This window comes from Vombatus ursinus, unplaced genomic scaffold (assembly GCF_900497805.2).
Source record: "Vombatus ursinus unplaced genomic scaffold, bare-nosed wombat genome assembly UNPS02000749.1, whole genome shotgun sequence".
Taxonomy (NCBI): Eukaryota; Metazoa; Chordata; class Mammalia; order Diprotodontia; family Vombatidae; genus Vombatus; species Vombatus ursinus.
In genome coordinates, this window is record NW_020940527.1 from 26,332,655 (window position 1) to 26,352,730 (window position 20,076).

The 20,076-nt window shown below is 43.2% G+C and overlaps 1 protein-coding gene across 1 annotated transcript in view; it reads left to right on the plus strand.

Annotated features, from left to right (window-relative positions):
• SLIT1 (slit guidance ligand 1) overlaps window positions 1–20,076 on the plus strand; it is a 241,458-nt gene that overhangs the window by 182,525 nt on the left and 38,857 nt on the right. The window contains exons 14-22 of the mRNA XM_027859881.1: window positions 4,639–4,802; window positions 5,773–5,796; window positions 6,001–6,145; window positions 7,394–7,468; window positions 8,007–8,150; window positions 10,135–10,278; window positions 11,597–11,763; window positions 15,392–15,524; window positions 18,889–18,957. Coding sequence (XP_027715682.1) covers window positions 4,639–4,802; window positions 5,773–5,796; window positions 6,001–6,145; window positions 7,394–7,468; window positions 8,007–8,150; window positions 10,135–10,278; window positions 11,597–11,763; window positions 15,392–15,524; window positions 18,889–18,957 — 1,065 coding nt within the window. The remainder of the gene's footprint in view (window positions 1–4,638; window positions 4,803–5,772; window positions 5,797–6,000; window positions 6,146–7,393; window positions 7,469–8,006; window positions 8,151–10,134; window positions 10,279–11,596; window positions 11,764–15,391; window positions 15,525–18,888; window positions 18,958–20,076) is intronic.

Here is a 20,076-nt window from a genome sequence, read left to right on the forward strand (position 1 = left end):
GATTGATTAGAGATATTACAATTGCATGTAGTTTCTTATTTTTTTTAATTTTTGTTCTTCCAATTTGGTGTTGATTTTGCCCTTTGCACTAGCCAGTTAATAGTCTAACATAGACAGATGATTCATTTCTTGTCTACTAAGGTCTAGCTCGTTTCTTACTATGTTTGACATGTCCTTCAAACTCTCTCCTTAAAGTAAGCATTCATGATATACAGGCATGAGATTTCTGAATAATCTGTAAGTCTTTGCCCTCTTTTGCTTATTGTTTTTCATCATTTTGCTTTGTTCCCATTTTCACAGTGAAGTCACTGAGTATCAAGACCTGTGTTGACATGGTTTGGAGGATTTGTCAGGTGTTTTATGGAATTTCCCAACTTATTCTTTGCAATAAATCTTGATTCTTAAGCTACGGTTCTCTTCATGGTAATCTCTTTGCTTATGCTCATGGTTAGCATTGCCATCTCATGACCAAGTGTTCTGTGAATGGTGTTTCTTGCCCTTGGATGCTCAGTGAAACTTTACAAGCCCCTCTTTTAGCCTCTTTGAGAAGAACCTTAAGCTACCTTTCCATTCTGCTGTAACTTCCTTATGATATTTATTTTAATTAATGCCAAGAATGTCCATGTGGATATGGTTCAGTTGTTGGTCACCAGACAAAGATTTCACATGTAGAGTCTCAACAGTTTAATTTTTGAAGATACCATAAAAACTGTTCTGTGTACTATCTGCCTCTTTTTTGTGGCTTTGTCATGGTCACTGCAGAAGCAGGGGTGCATTATGTCTTTTTTCTTTGTTTCATGGCTCATTGTGGCAGAAGAATTTATCACTTAGCGAATGGTTTGCTGGTGATTAGCTTCTTGCTACTTAGACTAGTCCTCGGTCCCCAAATATAAGCTTTCACCAGGATCACACCTTATTGTGGAAGAATCTCTCTAGCTGTCATTTATATCTAATGCCTTTTATTAATTTAATTAATTTAAATTTTTATTAATTACTGTGTATGTGATGAAGTATATACAAATTAGAATGAGATTTATAGAAATACAAACACCTTCTTTATTAGCTCTCTTTAAGAACCATTGATTAGCTTAGATCCGTCAGGTTCTCAGGACTGAGAAAGTTCAACTCCAATGGGCTCTCCCTTAACTTGAAGATGCTCAGTTAACTTTGTTGTATTGATGGCCTGGAGTCCTCCTTTAAGGTAGCCTTAATGGCCCCAGTGAGAAATCTGTATCTAGGGCAGCTTTCTGCCAATACAGGCAAAACCTGAGGTTGACTGTCCATGAACTCTGATCAGTTTTTTGCTGCCTTTCCTTTCCATAATTAGGAACAGAAAAGATAATTCCAAGGATCTGTAATTTTATCAGTATGGACACTCTCCCTACTGATAAAGATTCCAATACCTTAGTAACTTGGTATTTGGCTTTCAAGAATGGCTGTAGCCAATAACAATAATAATAATAATAATAATAATAATAATAATAATAATAACAAAAGTTCTCTACTTGCTGCCAAGTAAGTCTCTGAATTAGGTAGGCTAGTACTTGACCAGTAGACATACACAGTCTGTCATTAGGCCTCTGGGTAGGACCTGTCAGAGCTAATTCTCTGCAGATATAACTTTGGAGAACCCAAAGTCATTTCAGATCCAGAAAGAAGCACAAGAATCAGAGATTAGTGGAGGTTTTCAAAGCAAGAGAAGAAATGTTTTCTCCACATCATCTTTTCTTGTGCTGAGCTTTCTACCCTTTGAAGCTAGGTCTTGCATGAAATGGTTATTTGCATGCAGTATTTAAAGTTATCCATTAACCATTCTTTTTGATCACAGTTGTGGAAATTTTACAGCCTGCTTTTGCCACAGATCCAGTAAATTTAAAGTGAATATCCTTCCCTTCAACCCCAGAACATTTTAAAATACAGAGTAGACAGATTTCAGCAGAAACATAAAGTGATTTCTTCTAAGACAGACCCAAATTGATGGAAGAAGGTTATGCTGGGGTTGGTGCATTTGACCATAAGCAGGTATATCATAATGGAGGCTAGGGAGAGTTCACTTACCAGCCCCTACAATCTGATGAATTTTCAAATAGATGTAAAGTCTTCCCTGGAGAGAGTCAGCAGACACATCTTCTTGGCAAAGGTCAGCAACTGAAAATGGATTAAAAAAAACCCAAAACTTATACTGGTTTAAAAAGAGGCAATGTAATATAATGAAAAGAATACCAGATTGGAAGTCCAAGGACCTGGGTTCAAATCCCAGATTGGGTAGACCTAATTAACTCTAAGAAAAATCAGTCTTTATCAGTCAGATCTTTTCTCAGGAACTCAGTTTCCTCATTTGTAAAATTCATGTGTTGAATGAGAGGTACTGTGGTACAGTAGAAAGGTGCTGCATTTGCTGTTAGAGGGCCTGGGTTTGAACCCAGGGTCTGAGCATATTAACTGTGTGCACATTGACGAGTAACTTAACCTCTCTGTGTCTGTTTCCCCATGTGTAAAATGAGGGGGATTGACTAAAAGACCTTTAAGGCCGCTTCCGGTTCTAAATCTACAAACTCTTGATTGATTCTACTTCTAAATCTATGATAAAAAGGAGATCTGAGTAACTCAGACAGTATTAAAAGACTTTCACCTAAATTTTGGGTGCTTGAGACTTGGGTTTTAGCCTTAGCTGTGTAAGACCTGGCAAACCTGATGAGATGACCTGTGACATTGGGTAGGCAGCATGGTATAGTCTTTGAGTATGAAACCCTGAGTTAGTCAGTCAGTCAGTCAAAGCATTTATTAAAGTGCTTAGTAGGTGCCAAGCATGGGGAATGCAACACATAAAAGAAAGCTGAAAAAAAGGGGAGAGAAGGTGCCCCTGCATGATGTCCAAAGGAGTACAGCCAGCTGGGGAATGAAGAAATGCCTGGCCTGGTCCACCCTTGTTAAGTGGAGAATCTAGGAGGAGTGCCCCCGTCAGAGGGCAGGACCCCAAGGGCAGTGGGTGCGTCTGAGGTGTAAGTGCCGGGGCTGAAGGGATCTTCCAGGATTGGGAAGTTTCTGGGTCACGATGGAAAAGTCCAGAGGAGTGTAGCCTGATGGGGCAGGCCTAGCTCTGACAATTAGGAACTATGTGATCATGGGTAAGTCATTTAGCCTCTTTAAGGCTTAATTTCTGCATCCATAAAATGAAGATGATAATACTTGAACTGCCTACCTTACAGGGCTGTTGTGAGCAAAGTGCTTTTGCAAACCTTTAATTGCAATGTAAATTTGAAGGTCTATGATATTAGTTGTATACTGGGCAGCAGGGGAAAAAAAAGTGCTGCTTTGGATTTTCAATCAGGAGGAATTAACACTGGAGTAAGTTAATAGGTGATGTTATAAGTTGTTCTTCAGATCCGATCTTGGTTTGGAGAGGCGAGCTCAGTCAATAAAGCAGAGAACTCTTGGGGCTATAATGGGGTTAATCCCCAGAAGTACCAGTTAGATGTACACAGAGGACAGCCGTGAGTTCCCTAATCACTGACCACAAATTCTTAGTCTCATTGAGCTGTTTTAGAAATATATTCTGCTGGCCACTCAGGGGGCCAAGTGAAAGGCCATGGGTGGTCCTTAGCAAACCCGGGAAACATAAAGAATAAGGATTTCCTGTTGAGCGTCTGTAGTATCTGCCTTGTAGACAGGAGAATGGCAGAAAGTGATACGGTATATGTCTGTCCTGTGCTTTGGGCATAGCCCTGCCTGAGGCCGGGTGACCTTTTTAAAGCTGGCAATTCTGTGAAAATCGTCTCCGGGTCAGGGATTCCCAACAGGGCCATCACAACGGATTGGTTGATTGCGGGGCTGAAGCCTCAGTTCATTCTGGCTCCTTATAAGCGTGCAGGCGTTTGACAGACCCAAAGATCCCAGGGAGCCAAGAGGTAGAGAAGCAATTGCCTGGAATTTCAAATGTACAGAAACCAGAGGGAGGGAGTGTGTTGCCAGAGGCTGAGGGAGCATACCATTCCTTAGCTCCTTCCTCTTCAGTCCTTCACCTCCCAGCATTCCTTGGGCTGCAGCTACAAGTCCCGGGGTTGAAGGCACCCGTAGGTGACTGAACCTACGCTCTTCTCCCTGTGAAACACACTCCCCTGGCCCCTTTCCTTGTGATCTGTAGCCCGAACCTGCATCATCTCACTCTTTCCAATCAGCATCCTTCTCTCGTTTCCTTATCACTCCGTATAATGCGCCCCTACCCTTCCTTTCCAGCCCATGTCCCACCCCCTTCCACATCAGCTCCCTCACCACTCCCCTCCTCTTCCTGTGGGTCATCTTGACCCCCAGCCCCTCATCCCTCTCTTGTCAGTGCCTCACCTCTTCCCACCACTGCCCATAACACTCCCAACCCTGCCTTGCTAGCCCTCTTGACCACTAACTACCCTTCCATTCCCATCAGTTCCCCTGCCCTGTGCCCAGGGTTGGACAAGGGCCTCCTCTCAGCACCATCTCCTGCCCAGTGTTTTGTTTCTCTTCCAGTCCCTTCCCTTGCCTTCCTGGTTAACTAAGCTTTAAGGGAAGAGTGGAGGAAAAACGTTTGGAGAGGGGCGCTAGCCTCGATGGAGGCTCTTAGCCTTTTTTTCTTTATTCTCTATTTGTCTTCACTTTGGAAAGACACCTGGCTCAAAATCCATTCATCTGTGACTGCCACCTGAAGTGGCTGGCAGACTTCTTACGCGCTAACCCCATCGAGACCAGCGGAGCCCGCTGTGCCAGCCCCCGCCGTCTGGCCAACAAGCGCATCGGGCAGATAAAAAGCAAGAAATTCAGGTGCTCAGGTAACTGTGTTTCTGTCTCCTTCTTTCCTGGGGATGAAGAAATGGGAGCCCCCAGAATTGTCTTGGAAGTTTTAGGACTCAAGAGTTAATAGAAACAACCCCACATGCCCTTGTCACCAGACTGCCCATCAGAGTTCTTCGAGTAACTTTTTGATCTCTTGGGAGACCTGAGAACTGAGAACCCAGTGACAGTGAGATCAGAGGTCCCTCTAATGCTTCGACCGGTAGGAATGCTTCCTGCAACTTAAACCAGTATAAGTATCATGTGGATTGGGGCAGTGGGGTTCAGTGTTTGGGACTGAGAGTCACAGCCCTTCAACTCTATGTCAGGTTCTCTCATGAGAAGGGCCAAAAACCAAACTGAGAGTCGAGACCTGGGTTCTGGTGCTGGTGCCCTGGCCTGCCTATTGCATAACTGGGCAGGTCCTGGATTCTCTGGGCCTCTGTTTTCTCATCTGTAAAATGGGAGAGTTGGACTAGATGGCCTCTAAAATCTCTTTCAGATCTAAGATACTTCATTGCTACATCATCCTGACCTTTCCTTTACCATGACGGATCTTTTCTCTAGCTTATTTTTTAGCTCCTTAGCCTGAACACACAATACAAATAGGATGCTACTTTTCAGCATCGGTCACAGAAAGTTGGGGCAGCACCAATGAGATCCTGTCCAGTCCCCTCATTTTCAGAAGGGGACCTTAGAAGGCCATCTAGTCCAACTCTCCCATTTTGCAGATGAGAATTGAGGCCTAGAGAGACTCAGTAACTTGTTCAATGTCACACAGATAATAGGATTTTGCCTTTGGAAATGAGAGCTTTTCTATCACTTATAAAGCCGTGACTTTAGGCCTTCAAATTCTATCCCTGGATCATGTGTATGAGTTGTTAGATCGGGCAGGTACAGGTTGCCAGGCTGTTCTCTACACAATCAGCCAGTTCTTTGTTTGTTTGTTTGTTTGTTTTTTCTCTACAGCGAAAGAGCAGTACTTCCTTCCAGGTAAGGGACCTCTGAGGAGTGTGGATGAGAAAAGAGATCCCTGTGTGTGCCCTGGGAGGGTTGTGTGGTGGAGGGCGTGGACAAAGGTCTGGATGTCTCTGCATGCCTAACTGGGACAGGTTAGATTTAGGCTCCTCTATGAACAGGGTGGTCCTGTACCAAGCACCCCTTCCTGATTTCTCATGACTCTTTCCCTCGAGCCAGGCACAGAGGATCACCAGTTGAACAGTGAGTGCAACAGTGATGCTGTCTGTCCTCACAAATGCCGCTGCGAATCCAACGTGGTGGAATGTTCCAACCTGAAACTTACCAAGATCCCAGAACGAATCCCACAGTCCACTGCAGAGCTGTGAGGGCACCTCCTCTGCCACCCTGACCTGAGTCTCCCCCTCCCCTCTCCCTTTCTCCCTCTCTCCTTCTTCCCCTTTCCCTCTGCCTCTCCCCCTTCCCCTCCCCCTTTTCTACTCTCCCCTTTTGTTCTTTCTTGGGTTCTAGCTTTTTTCTCTACAGCTGTCATAGAGACAGTTTCCTAGTTCTGTTCAATCTTGGGGACTGCTAGGGGTAGGGTTAGTTACCCCCTTCACAATCATTATTATATTATAGGCATATGTAAGTATTGTGGCTATTAGGGTAACTTCCACCTGTCCCGGAACTTCTCCTTTCAGGGGCTTTTGAAACCAGTAGGAAAATTGAAAGATTGAATTGGCAGATGACCATGCACCATAAACACTGAGGGGATAGCTGAGTTCTACCCTTCAATGAGATGTCTGGACAGTTTTGCTCCTTTGCTGCTTAGCTGACTAACTTTGGACAGTGTTCTTTATTTGAACCCCAGTTTCTCATACTGCAATTATGTATCATTATGCCTCCCTCCTACCTAAGCAATATTGTAAGGGTAAATAACCCTATTCTTCTTGGAGGTAGTGTGAGATAATGTGTCAGTTTGCTCTTTTGAGCCTGAAGACTGAACTTAGGCAAATAGGAAACAGTGATTAGAAAAGGAAAGTTCTGTCCATAGTTCTGTTCTGATAGATATTCATTTGTTGCCTTAAGAGTTTCTGATTTTCTGAGAGTGTGCTTGTGAAATTCAAACCTATTATGGATTTTGCTATAGTAAATTGAAACCTCATTTAAACCAAATTAACAAATATTTGCCTACTATAACAAATATTTGCTAAATAAACACTGAGCTAAAAAAAGATTTTAATGGAAAATAGTAAAAACATGACCTTAGTGAATAACTTTGATAATATCTCCTTTTTCAGGATACTCTTTAGAATGATTAGCCAAAGTTTTACCTTAATCTATCGCATGTGTATTTATCAACATATGCAAACATTCAATATATATGTAATTTATTTATTCATATTGCAAAGATATTTTTAATATTTTCACTGTTTTAGCTCTAGGTCTATCATATTATTCTAATAGGATCAGACAATCTGACATAATGAGTGTACTCTCTTTGAGGTGGTGATGTATCTTTATGGAATTCCCCACAGATGCCCCTATAATGCTATCATCTGATAGGTTCTTCATTTGGAAGTGACTGTAACTTCTCCCATTCAGTTCCTCTTCTCTTCCTTGCTTATCACAGACGGTTGAACAACAATGAAATCTCAATCTTAGAGGCTACTGGGATTTTTAAAAAACTTCCACATCTAAAGAAAATGTGAGTCCAACTTGATTCAACAGATATTCTGCAAGCCCCTAGAATGTGTGGAGCTCTGTGCTTGGTGATACAAGGATGATTAAGACACAGAGTCTGCCCTCAAGGAGTTTCTAGTCTAGTAGGAGAATATATTATATACACAAAAATTATAACCTTAATGAATGCATAAGGGAAGGAGGAGAAGATCATTTTCCTCTTATGGGGATCAGGGAAGGTATCACAGATGAGGTGGCATTTTGCTGGAGACTGAAGGGTTGGATAGGACTTCAGCCTGCCCAGATTTGGGGGTTGAAGAGAAATTCTAAACATCAGGAATAATGTGGTGGCAGGAGAACTTTCTGTTAGAGAGTAGATGCTAACCAGGAGATCAGATAGATGAAGGTTTCTGGTTGGATGGGAGTTTTCTCTGGGTCCAGGGACAAAATTTGAGAGAAATCTAAGGAGAAAGGAAGGAAAAGAGTAGCCTTCATGAATCTGTAGTCTTGGATTCAAAGCCCTCATGTGGCTCCCACTTTTTTTCCTCTCCTGCTGTCCCCAGTAACCTCAGCAACAACAAGGTGGCAGAGATAGAAGATGGTGCCTTTGAGGGGGCAGCCTCCGTGAGTGAGTTGCACCTGACTGTCAATCAGTTGGAATCCATCCGGAGTGGCATGTTCCGGGGTCTGGATGGCCTGAGGACCCTGTGAGTGCCTGGGAGACAGCGAGTGGGAGAGGGATCAGTGGATTTGGATGCATAAAATAATAGCTCTGTGGATTTAGACAATGTGTATTAAAATAAAAGAGAACAGGAGCGAGGAAGATGGGGTTGCAAACAGATAATGGGAATTCTCATTGCTGTTTCCTTGTTACAAAAACAATAGTGTTTTTAGCACTATCTGGGCTGTAAAAGTTTTTATTGTCTCCAGCTGAGGGCTTAGGGGTCTTTCTTGTATCCATGAGTAATCTAAGTCATCCTCATGTCCTAAGAGTAAGTCATCACAATACCAACACACTGAAAGGCCAACCTTCTTGAGTGCAGAATAATCATTGTAGGTAGTTAAGATACATAGATGTAGATAGATACACATATCTATAGAATACATATATACATATACATAAGCACATATGTAATCACACAATATAATACACACATACGTATTTGGTCTGGACCTGGATTTCACTGATGTAGGGAATTCCCTGTAGGAAAACTAGATCAGCACTTTCTCTGTAATCTGTAGTCTTAGGGAATTGCCAGGGACACTGAGAGGTTAAGTGCCCTGGGGACACAGCATCACACAGCCAGCATGAGACAGGGTGAGGTGGAATTCATCTTCCTGACTCAGGGCCCACCTTTCTGTCATCATTATGGTGTGCTACCTCTGATCCCTATACAGGGGAAGTCACAATTCTAGTGCAGAAGAAAAAATTCATACACACATACATACATACATGTACATATATACACATGCATGTCAGTCAACGAGCAGGAGGTGTGGGATGTGAGCTCGATCTTGAAGGACACCAGGGAACATAAGAGGCATGGGACACAGGGCAGAGCCTTCCACGCCTGGAGGACAGTCAGTACAAAGGCTGTGCAAAGTACAAAGACAGGAGAGGGAGTAGTATCATGTGTGTGTATGTGTGTGTGTGTGTGTGTGTGTGTGTGTACACAACATGGATGTGTATGTATGGAGAAGTTGTTTTTGTTTGACTGTGGAAGTAAGCAGGAGAGATAGCATGCGGGGATAAAGGTAGCTGGGTCCCTCTTCCTTTCTTCCTTTCTTGAAATCAGGGTTAAGTGACTTGCCCAGAGTCACACAGCTAATAAGTATCTGAGGTCAAATTTAAACTCAGGTCCCTTGACTCCAGGGCCAGTGCTCTATCCACTGTCTTACCCACCCCACCATTTATTTCAAAGGAACCTTGATTTTTAAAAAGCAATAGGGTTCCAGACTGTCTTTTGCCACTTGCTAGATTTGTGACTTTGACCAAGTTACTTCTCTCTAGGCTATAGTTTTTTCATCTGTTTAAATGAGAAGTTTGTATTAAATCAGAGCTTGTTAACCTGGGGTCTGTGGAAATATTTTAGGAGATGAGATAAACTTAGATGAGAAAAAAAGATTACACCATTATTTACACTCTCCTATCACTGAAATTGAGAATTTCCTTCAATTATGTAGACAGCACACTGCAGATTTTACTGCTTAGCAGAAGTAGCATTAGATCTTGTCACCAATAGAAATCACAGATGTTTGCATATCACATTACTCTTGCCTACATTATCTCAAAATATCATTTACACTTATTGTGACTTCAGTATTATCAGAGTTATTAGACCCATTGCTAGAGCACATGTGATCACAGTCTTCCTATTCACAAACTTTTTTAGTATCATTGGTTTCCTTTGTAATTCTCCGTATTTCATTTATTTTTGTGTATTTTATTTATGTATTTATTTTATGCATTTAAAGGCATTATTATGCGAAGGGGTCCCTAGGCTTCACCAGACCACCACAGGGTTAGATGCAAACACATTTGGACCCCCTAACCAGAATGATTTCTAACATCTCTTCTGCCCTCAACGCCTGTGAATCTAGGAGCAGGGTTCACTGGGGAAGCAGGTTAAGCAGACAAGTGTTTCTGAGCCTGGAGGAGCCCTGCTCTCCCTTTTCTCCTTGTCTTTGCAGTATGCTGAGGAACAATCGCATCAGCTGTATCCACAATGACAGCTTCACAGGCCTCCGAAACGTCCGGCTCCTCTCACTCTATGATAACCAGATCACCACCATCTCGCCAGGGGCCTTTGACACCCTCCAGTCTCTCTCCACTCTGTAAGTCGAGAGCCCTCGGAGGCAGCAGCCCTGGTGGTGGAGCTCGGAGCTCCATGTCCCTGAGGGCTAGCCGGCCTTCCCCAGCGTGGCCCCAGCACCCTTTACCCCTATTCCCATTGCTAAGATCTGAGTGTCATAGACCAAAACTTGTTATAGATGTGCCTGGATTAGAATATGAGATGTGACTATTCAATGATGTGACTTTTTTTTTAAACAAACATACTAATTCTTATACGTGCAAATGATTGGCATCCCCTTCAGAGCAGTTACTCGGGAGGTTGTTTGCTTGGTCTGATAAGCCACCACTGCTCAGACTATTTGTAGCCCCTCTCTGAGAACTGTTTGCAGAGTCTGAGGCACATTTGAGGCAGGCTTTCGTGTGTGGTCGACAAGCTGACTCCATTCCAAGAAAGATTTTTTACCAGGGGAATTGAAATAAGCATATGAAGTCTGAAGGGGACACAGAGCATTTGGGGGTATCATTTTGGTGCAGTTGTTGACCTGTTAGACTCCTTACTCTAATGACTCAGTGCATCCGTGTCTTTGCAAAGGTTGCATAGTAGCACGTCTAATACCCAGGCACATGTGGCAGTTATGCAGGGTTTAGCTCATGAATAAAGTTAGATGACAGAAACTAGAGTGCCGGACTTGGAGTCAGGAAGACCTGAGTTCAGTTTCTGCCTCAAACAATTACTAGCTATGTGACTTTTAACCTGCCTGCCTCATTGTTCTCTTCTGTAAAATGCGGATAATAATAGGACCGACATCATAAGGGGGCAATTAGGTGGCACCATAGTGCACAGAGCACCGGGCCTAGAGTCAGGAAGACTCATCTTCCTAGGTTCAAATCACTTGCTAGTTGTGTGACCCTGGGCAAATCACATAACCTGCCTGCCTCATTGTTCTCTTCTGTAAAATGGGAATAACAGCACTTATGTCACGAGGGGACAACTAGGTGGCGCCATAGTACACGGAGCACCAGGCCTAGAGTCAGGAAGACTCATCTTCCTGAGTTCAAATCACTTACTGGTTGTATGACCCTGGGGGAGTAACGTAACTGTTTGCCTCAGTTTCCTTACCTGTAAAATGAGCTGGAGAAGGAAATGGCAAACCACTCCAGCATCTTTGCCGAGAAGGGGTCATGAAGGGTTAGACACTACTAAAACGACTGAACAACAAAATCTCATGGGATTGTAATTATTAAATGAGATAATAATGTTAAGAGCTTTGCATACCTTCAAGTGCAACATAAATGTTAAGTATTGTTACTGCCTCTGCTGCTGTTATTATTGTTATTCCTATCTCCTTGTCCTTTCAGAAATCTCCTGGCTAATCCATTTAACTGTAACTGCCAGCTGGCCTGGCTCGGGGACTGGCTTCGTAAGAGGAAGATTGTGACAGGAAACCCCCGGTGCCAGAACCCCGACTTCTTACGGCAGATCCCTCTCCAGGATGTGGCCTTCCCCGACTTCAGGTGTGAGGAAGGTAACTCACAGGCATCGTGGGGGAGGTGGCGCCTGGCTGGGGGTCCTCCTGGGAGCTGGTTAGGAGAAGAGGTCACGTGCTTACCTTTCCTCCCTGCAGAGGCACAGCTAGGACTTTGCTGATAGCAGAGGGCTCCGGGTGAGGCCAGCTCTCCTTGTACCCCACAACACTGCTATGTGCTGGAGATGTGCGGGGCTAGACCTGACCTGCAGGGCCAGACATGCACGCTTTCTACCTTCCCCTGTACTCACCTCCCCAGATCATCCCTCCTCACTTTTGAATCTTTCCATGAAAGAACATCTCTTGGGTCCCAAGACATATCATCTCCCTGACATCTTCCTAGGAAGGAGATGATTCCTAGCTCGTGTACACGCTCATTCCTGCGTACCCTGATCTTGGTTCTCTCTTGGATCCTAATCAGGAATCCTGTACCCTGCACCTCTCCCCTGCTCCCAATACCATGTGTTAGTTCCTTACAAGGTTACTCTCTATCTACTCTATATATCTTGTATGGACCCATTTTTATACCCGATGTCTCCCCTATTAAAATGTAAACTCCTTGAAGGCAGGAATTGCTTTTCCCTTTCTTTATATCCCCAGCACTTATGGCACATAGAAAGGGCTTAATCAATGCTTGTTGATTGCATAGTACAGAAACTTCAGGGTTAATGGTGAGAACTCCTGGCTTCTCTGGCAGTTCAGGGATCACCTGAATTTGGGGTGAATAACAAAACCCTCTCTTTTTTTATTGATTTATTTTGAATTATCAACAATCACTTCCATAAACTTTTGAGTTTTAAATTTTTCTCCCCCTCCCTCCCCACCTCCCTCCCTAAGACAGTGCACAATCTGATATAGGCTATACATATACATTCCTATTAAACATATTTTCACATTAGTGATGTTGAAAGTAAAAATTAGAACCAATAGGAGGAACCACCAGAAAGAGGAAACAAAACAAAACAGAAGAAAAAAATAGCAAATAGTATGCTTCAATCTGCATTCAAACTTCATAGTTCTTTCTTTGGATGTGGATAGCGTTTTCCATCATAAGGCCTTTGGAGATGTCTTAGATCCTTGTATTGCCAAGAAGGGTTAAGTCTATCAATATTAGTCATCATACAACATGGCTGTTACAATGTACAATGTACATTGACAAACCAATCTCTTATAGCCTCATGAGGGCGATACTGAATTGGAGGTGCTGATATTTCGCATCCGCTGTCTGAATAGCCCTTCCCTAGTCAAAAGTCAAGTGTTGTTTGGACCTTGTCATAGGGTGAGTTGGCAGGAGTATAACAAATACAGTGCCTCACCTTCTTTTCCCATGGCTGCATTAAGTCTCCTGTTGAGAATGTGAATCCACCTATCCCACTATGTGCCTGACCTGACCTCCAGCTAAACCAGGCCAGAGAAATCTATCAAATTCTTGCTGCATCCATAAGACCCAAGGCTATTCTTTGGTCATCGAGGTGGAGGAGGTTACAGCTAAAGAGGTTGAGGAGACTTGGGCAGAATCTCAGAACTTGAAGGAACTGTGGGGGTCATTTAGTATAACTGCCTATGTGAAGCACCGCATCAATAAAGGGAACTCCCTGTATTCTTCGGATCTCTGTTTGCAACATGGAGCAATGGAAAGAGGGTTGAATTTAAAGGCAAAAGAACTTGGTCAAAATCTTGGTTGTGCCATTTTCTAACTGCGTGATCCGGGCGAGTGATTTAATCTTTCTGAGTCTCAGTTTCCTCATCTGAAAAGCCAGCGGGTTGGACTAGATGACCTTCTAGGGTCTCTCCCAGGTCTAAATGATATGATCCTATGGCATTTAGGGGTCCATTACCTCCTAAGGTAGTGACCGCTTTAGACAGCAGCTTGGATTGCTGGGAAGTCTTTTCTTATATTGAGTAAAACTCTGTATTCCTATTAAGTCCTCTAGGTGGTCTTGGTTCCACCCTCCAGAGCCATATAGGTAAGACAAATCCCTTTTCCACACGTGCAAATATTTAAAAGTGGTTATCATGACGCATCCCATTCCCTTACTGAATCTTCTCTTCTATAGGCTAGACATCCTCAATTCATTAATTTTTTCAAGGTTTTTTTTTTTTAACCATTTTTGGTCAAGTCCCTTTGAGCACACCTAATTAATTAATCAATCAATTTATCAATCACTTACTATGTGTCAGGCACTGTGCCAAGTGGTGGAGATAAAAGGGAAAAGTTCAAGCAGTCTCTGCCCTCAGGGAGCTTCCATTCTCCTAACACTACCTCTTCAATTAAATTCTCCAAACACTTATTAAGTATCTATTCTGTGGAGAACATAATGCTAGACACTGGAGGAGATAATGAGGTTTTGCTAGAACAGGATTGTTGTCTGCATGGAGATTAAAGTTTTATAGAAGAATGAGACCCATGTAAAAAGAATCCAAGTGAATTAGAGAGGTACAGAATGGAGTGCTAAGTGAAGTCATGGCATGATCCTCTTCAAGAATGAAGGACAAACAATGATATGCTTAGAGAGTTACCTAGAACAGAGATGTCAAACTGGCTGCAAAGGGCCTACAATACTCAGTGCAGCTGAACCAGATTAAAATGCAGTTGGGAAATATTTGACAAAATAAACAACAAATATAACATAGATAATATTACATTTTAATACTAATTCAATTTGTGGTATGCAGGGATAATTATGTGCAGGTCAGTGGCCCCACTAATTATTTAAATTTGAAACCCCTGGCCTAGAGCACCGAGTGGTTAATTGGCTTACCCAGGGTCACATAGCCGGTTTTATCAAAATCAGGACTTGAACCCAGGTTTTTCTGATTCCCAGATGAGCTGTATCTGCTGTGCCATGGCTACCTTTAGACCTGGGATTCTTGACCCTTTCTGTGTCCTGGCCTGCTTTGGCAGTCTGATAAAACTTATGGACCCCTTCCCAGAATAATGTTTTAAATGCATAAAGTAAAACATATGCGGCTACAAAGGAAACAAATTATATTGAAAGAAAGATATAATTTTTTCATCATCCAAGTTTATGAACCACCTTAAATTTATCCACAGATTGTCTCCAAGTTAAAAACTAAGGAAATAGAGATAATAGTTAAAAATATAAGCCAGTAAAGGTCCAGCTGAACTTAAGCATCATAAATTCATAGGGAATGATTTCCTGAGATTAGTTTGATTTCATGAGTTATTTCAGGACCCCTTGGTAGCCCCAGGAACAGAGAATTTGGCTGGGGGTGAGGGGGCTATCCACAAGTGAGGGTTCACAGGTCAAGGTGATAGAAGGTCAAGGGAAAGTTATTCTCAGGTAGTGGCTGTTGAAGCATTAAAGGGTCAGATGATGGCATCATGTTTGTGAAGTAGGCAAGTAAAGGCCAAATGAGGGAGATAGAGACTAGGTGGATATGAACAATATCCTTACTAAAATGTGGTACTCAGACCTAAAAATCTGATTTATGAGAAGTTCTATCGAGAAAGGACCTACTGTTGGTAATATTTGGAGATCAGATTAGTGTCCGGAAACAGTGTCTTCAGTTCCCAAGGAACCTAGCTGAGCCTTGACTAAAGGAGGCTGAAGGCAGGAAAGGTGGGTTCCCTCAATGATCATCCTTTCACTGATTTCCTTTCCAGGTCAGGAGGAAGGAGGCTGCCTCCCACGGCCACAGTGCCCACAGGAATGCACCTGCCTTGACACTGTCGTCCGTTGCAGCAACAAACACCTTCGGGTTCTCCCCAAAGGCATCCCCAAGAATGTCACTGAACTGTGAGTGACACCATCAATGGGTTCCTCCAGCCCCTTCTGACTTAGCTAAGGCCATGCAGGGTTTTTAGGGGTGGGGGGAAGAAATGAGGGGTTTCCTTTTATCATTAATATTAAAAATCTCATGTATCTATGTCTATATCTCTTTATATCTATTTAGATAGATATAGATATCTAGATAGATATATGTCTAGCTATCTAAATAGATAGATCTAGACGTAAATATAGACATAGATAGACTTAGACGTAGACATAGACATACACAGACATAGACATACACAGATATAGACATAGACACAGACATAGACACAGACACAGATATAGAAACAAACATAGACACAGACATAGACACAGACACAGACGTAGACACAGACATAGGCACAGACATAGACATAGACACAGACATAGACACAGACATAAATATTGGCTTACCACTTACAGAGCACTTTCCTTGTAACAACCCTGTGAGGTGGATAGAGCAAATACTGTTGTCATTTGTCCAGATCATCTTCACTGGTGTGAGGAGCTTCCTGTGCGTAAACTCCCTCCAGCAATGGAGATTTTTAATTTAGCTATAATTTAGAGTATTAGAGAACCATCTGGGTCAATGGCAGGCAGGAGTGAGTTGTCCTCATCACACCAAGTGATTGCACGATAGATAGAAAGCTGGACCCAGAGTCAGGAGGAACTGGGTTTAAATCCTGGTTCTGTTTAATCTCTCTGGGTCTCAAGTTTCTAATCTTGAAAATGAGGGGGAGTTTTATCAAAGGAGGTAATAATTTTAAAACGCTTAGCAAAGTGCCTGGTACATAGCACTATATAAATGTTAGTTGTTTTGTTGTTACTGTTGTTGTTGCCTTGAAGAGAAAAGCCTTAAGGGGAACGTGACAGCTGACCGCAAGTATTTTAAGAGCAGTCCCATGGAAAAGGGATTAGATTTATTCTGTCTAGCCCCAGAGGAGTGACGTAGGAGCAGAAAATAGAATTGGCCAAGAGGTAGATTGAGACTTGAAAAGTTTCTGACCATGAAAGCCACGCAGAAGGGAAATGGGCTGCCTTTGGAGGTAGTCAGGCAATCAGTAAACATTTATTAGGCACCTACTATAGGTTAGACAGAGTTCTAAGTACTGGGGACACAAAGTAACCTAAAAGACAGTTCCAGCTGTCAAGGAGCTCACAGACTAAAGAGGGAGAACATGAAATCAACTATATATAGTGAAACTATATACATGATAAATTGGAAATAACCAACACAGGGAAGGTGCTAGAATTAAAGAGGAAAGGCTTCCTGCAGGAGGTGAGATTTTAGTTGGGACTTGAAGGAAGCGGGGGAAGCCAAGAGGCAGAGATGTGGAAGGAGAGAGTTCTGGGGGGCAACCAGTGAAAAATGCCCAGAGTGGGGAAATGGAGGTTTGAGGAACAGCAAGGAAGCCATAATCACTGGATCACAGTGGAGACCTGGGAGGCTGCTTGGCAAGCCCAGTGTAGACGGGATCCATTTTCAGTTGGGTTACACTAGATTCCCTCTGAGTTCTTTTCCAACCTTGAGGTGGTTCCATACAACTCTCAGTCTATGATCCTAAGAGTGGTCACAGTGTAAGTCGTGGTATGATCAGTGCCAAAATTAATGATACAGAGGATGTGAGTTATTGGGGACCAGAGAAGAGGGAGATCAGAACAGACTGGGGCAGTGAGGGAAGGGAAGGCCTGCTGAAGCAGATGAAACTTGGGCTGGTCCTTGAAGGATGGGAAGAATTTGTATACATGGGGAAAATTTGAAAAAGGCCAGTTTGGAGTTGAAGCTTCAAGTGGCACTAATCCTGTTATGTTCAAGTGACAGTGAGGAAATATGACCATGTTGGAGTGGAAAGTTTGTGTTGGGATTTAGATCATGTGGGATGGGTGGGATGGAGCCAGACTGTGAAAAGCCTTGGATGCTACTCTGAGCTCTTTATCTTATAGATAATGGGGGTGGGGGACACTGAGAGTTTTTGAATGGTGGACTAATATAATGAAAGCAATGTTTTACAAAGGTTAGTCTAGCAGCAGAGTGGAGACTGAATTGAAGGAGAATAACTGAAGGCAGGGAGACCCATTAGAAGGCTACCATTTCTCAGAATGAGATGATGAGAGAGTAAACCAGGAAAGCTGGGAACAGGGAGTGGACCTGTAATTTTGCTGGCATATAGAATTCTAGAGAGTTGCTTAGAGCACTGAGAAGGTAAATCATTTGCCCAAGGTCACAAAACCAGTATATGTCCAAGTCAGGGTGTTAATGCGGGTCTTGCTACCTCCTTGTCGACGATGCCATATTGTCCCTCTAGGTCTCTATCAGTAAGAATAGAAAGTTTGGGACACATGAGGAAGAATAAATCAACAGTACTTGGTGACTAATTGAACAGGGAAGAAGCGAAGATGACTGAGGTTTTGAGCCTCGATGAGTGGGAGAATTACAGTGATTCTGACAAAACTAGGGAAAACAATGGGGAGAGCTGATTGGGGGAGAATCTGAATGTGTTGAGTTAGAGGTGATAGGGCATACAAGTGCCCATGTCTAATGGGCATTTGAAGATGTGGGACTGGAGTATAATGTAAAGTTACAAATATAGAATTGAATTTCATTGGATGGTTATCAGCAATGGTAGCTGAAGACATAAAGTGGGATCAGGTCATCAAAAGAAAATAAATGTGTTGGACCCGATGAGTTCTTAAGGTTCTTTCTAGCTTGAATCTATGACTCTGATCCTGAACAGAGGGTCTCAGCTGAGCCTTGGAGAATGCCTCAGTTAGGTAACAGGAGGAGGAAGAGGAGCTAGTGAGGAGATAGAGGGATGGTCGAAAGAGAGGGAAGGTTTTTTTTTCCCCCTTTCATTGAACACGTCTCTGCCCCTTGGTCTCACCAAGCTTTTAGAGGCATTATTGCAAAAAGCAATTCTATTACCTAATTACAAACAAAACAAAAATGGATTTCCTCCTGAAATTGGGTGTGGTAGAAAGAGGACCATACTTGGAGTTGGAAGCTCTGCCACTTAACACCTGTGTGATCTTAGGCATAACATCTGCCTTCTCTGACGCCTAGTGTACTTATCTGCAAAATTAGAACAATAATACTTACTCTCTCCCCTCAAAGGGTTGTTCTAAGAGTCAAACGAGGTAACGTGCACTAAAATTTAATGAGGCAAACTGTCTTGGACCTCTAAAATGTTATAAAAATGTGCTATCCTTGCAGAAGAGTAAATTTGGTATTCTCCTTCAATGAAGAGGTGATGTGATTTGGGGTCGTTCTTGGCAGAGGCATGGGTGGGAATGAGGTGGGGAAGGAAAGGCCTAAAAAATCACTAAGATACCTCGTGGTTTTCTCTTACAGCTACCTGGATGGTAATCAGTTCACCCTGGTCCCTGCTCAGCTCTCCACCTTCAAATATCTGCAGCTTGTGTGAGTATCCTGGACCCTTCCCTTTTCAGGGTTCTCCGTCGCAGCAAAGGAAGGGTTCACGTGGTCTGGAGGCAAGAGGCAGACACAGCTGATCTCATAACCTGAAGGGAGGGTCCACAACAATCCCATCCACTGGGCATCCTCTGGAGCCCCTCCAGATTTCCTTCTTCAGCATCATGTATTTTTCCTCTTAGTAGCGCTGTGAGTGCAATCATTCTGCCACCTTGTGGCCATATTAGGGACTGCATTCCCCCAACACCCGAGTCTAAAAGCTTTTCCCTACCTGCTGGCTCATAAACGTTCCTGGGCACTGCTTAGCTTAGTAAGACCCACCTGTAGGTTACTCATTTTCATTTAAATTTTAGTTATCTTCACACTGGGGAGCAGGCAGGGAAGTTACAAAGGGAATGAGCCCCTCTGGAGGGTTCCTTGGCACCCACTGCTGCCCCCAAACAGAATGAATGAAGTGGTAGCAACAATTGGCAGCTGGAGGGGAGACACTTGAAGGCAAGCTGGAAAGGAAAGGTAGTGCCAAAGGGAATTTGGAGACCCCAGATTCTTCCAAGGGAGTCCTGAGCCAAGGGTATGGCTGGGGTACATTCAGGTAAATGTAGTGCAATTAAAAAAAAAAAACAAACCTTTACAATGTACGCTGTATGAAGTACCACAGTGCTAAGTCAGGGAATTGAGGCCCAGAGAGCATCATTGACTGGGGAATCACAGAAGGCTTCATGGAGGAGACGTCTTTTGGGTTAGGTGATTCAGCAGGTGAAGGAGGGAACGCAGGAAGTTCCAGGCACTGGGGACTGTAAATAGAATTTAACAAGACTCTTTTTAAGAGGACCTGGCTACTGACAAGTCCACACCTTCTACATAGCCCCGATTAGCAGTCTGTCTGTGTCTAGTCTGGGTCTGATACTTCTTTCTTGGTTATTAATGTCATGATCTTGTTATGTATGTCCCATGCCATGAATGCCCTGTGCCTTGGGTCAAACTATGCCCACCCCAGGTACCCCTCTTCCTCCAAAACAGCCTGGGGAAGTTCAGAAAATGCATGCCTTCGGGAGGTGGTATGACTAGCAGCCCCTTGTCGTTGCCCTTCTTGGTGACGTATGTCGC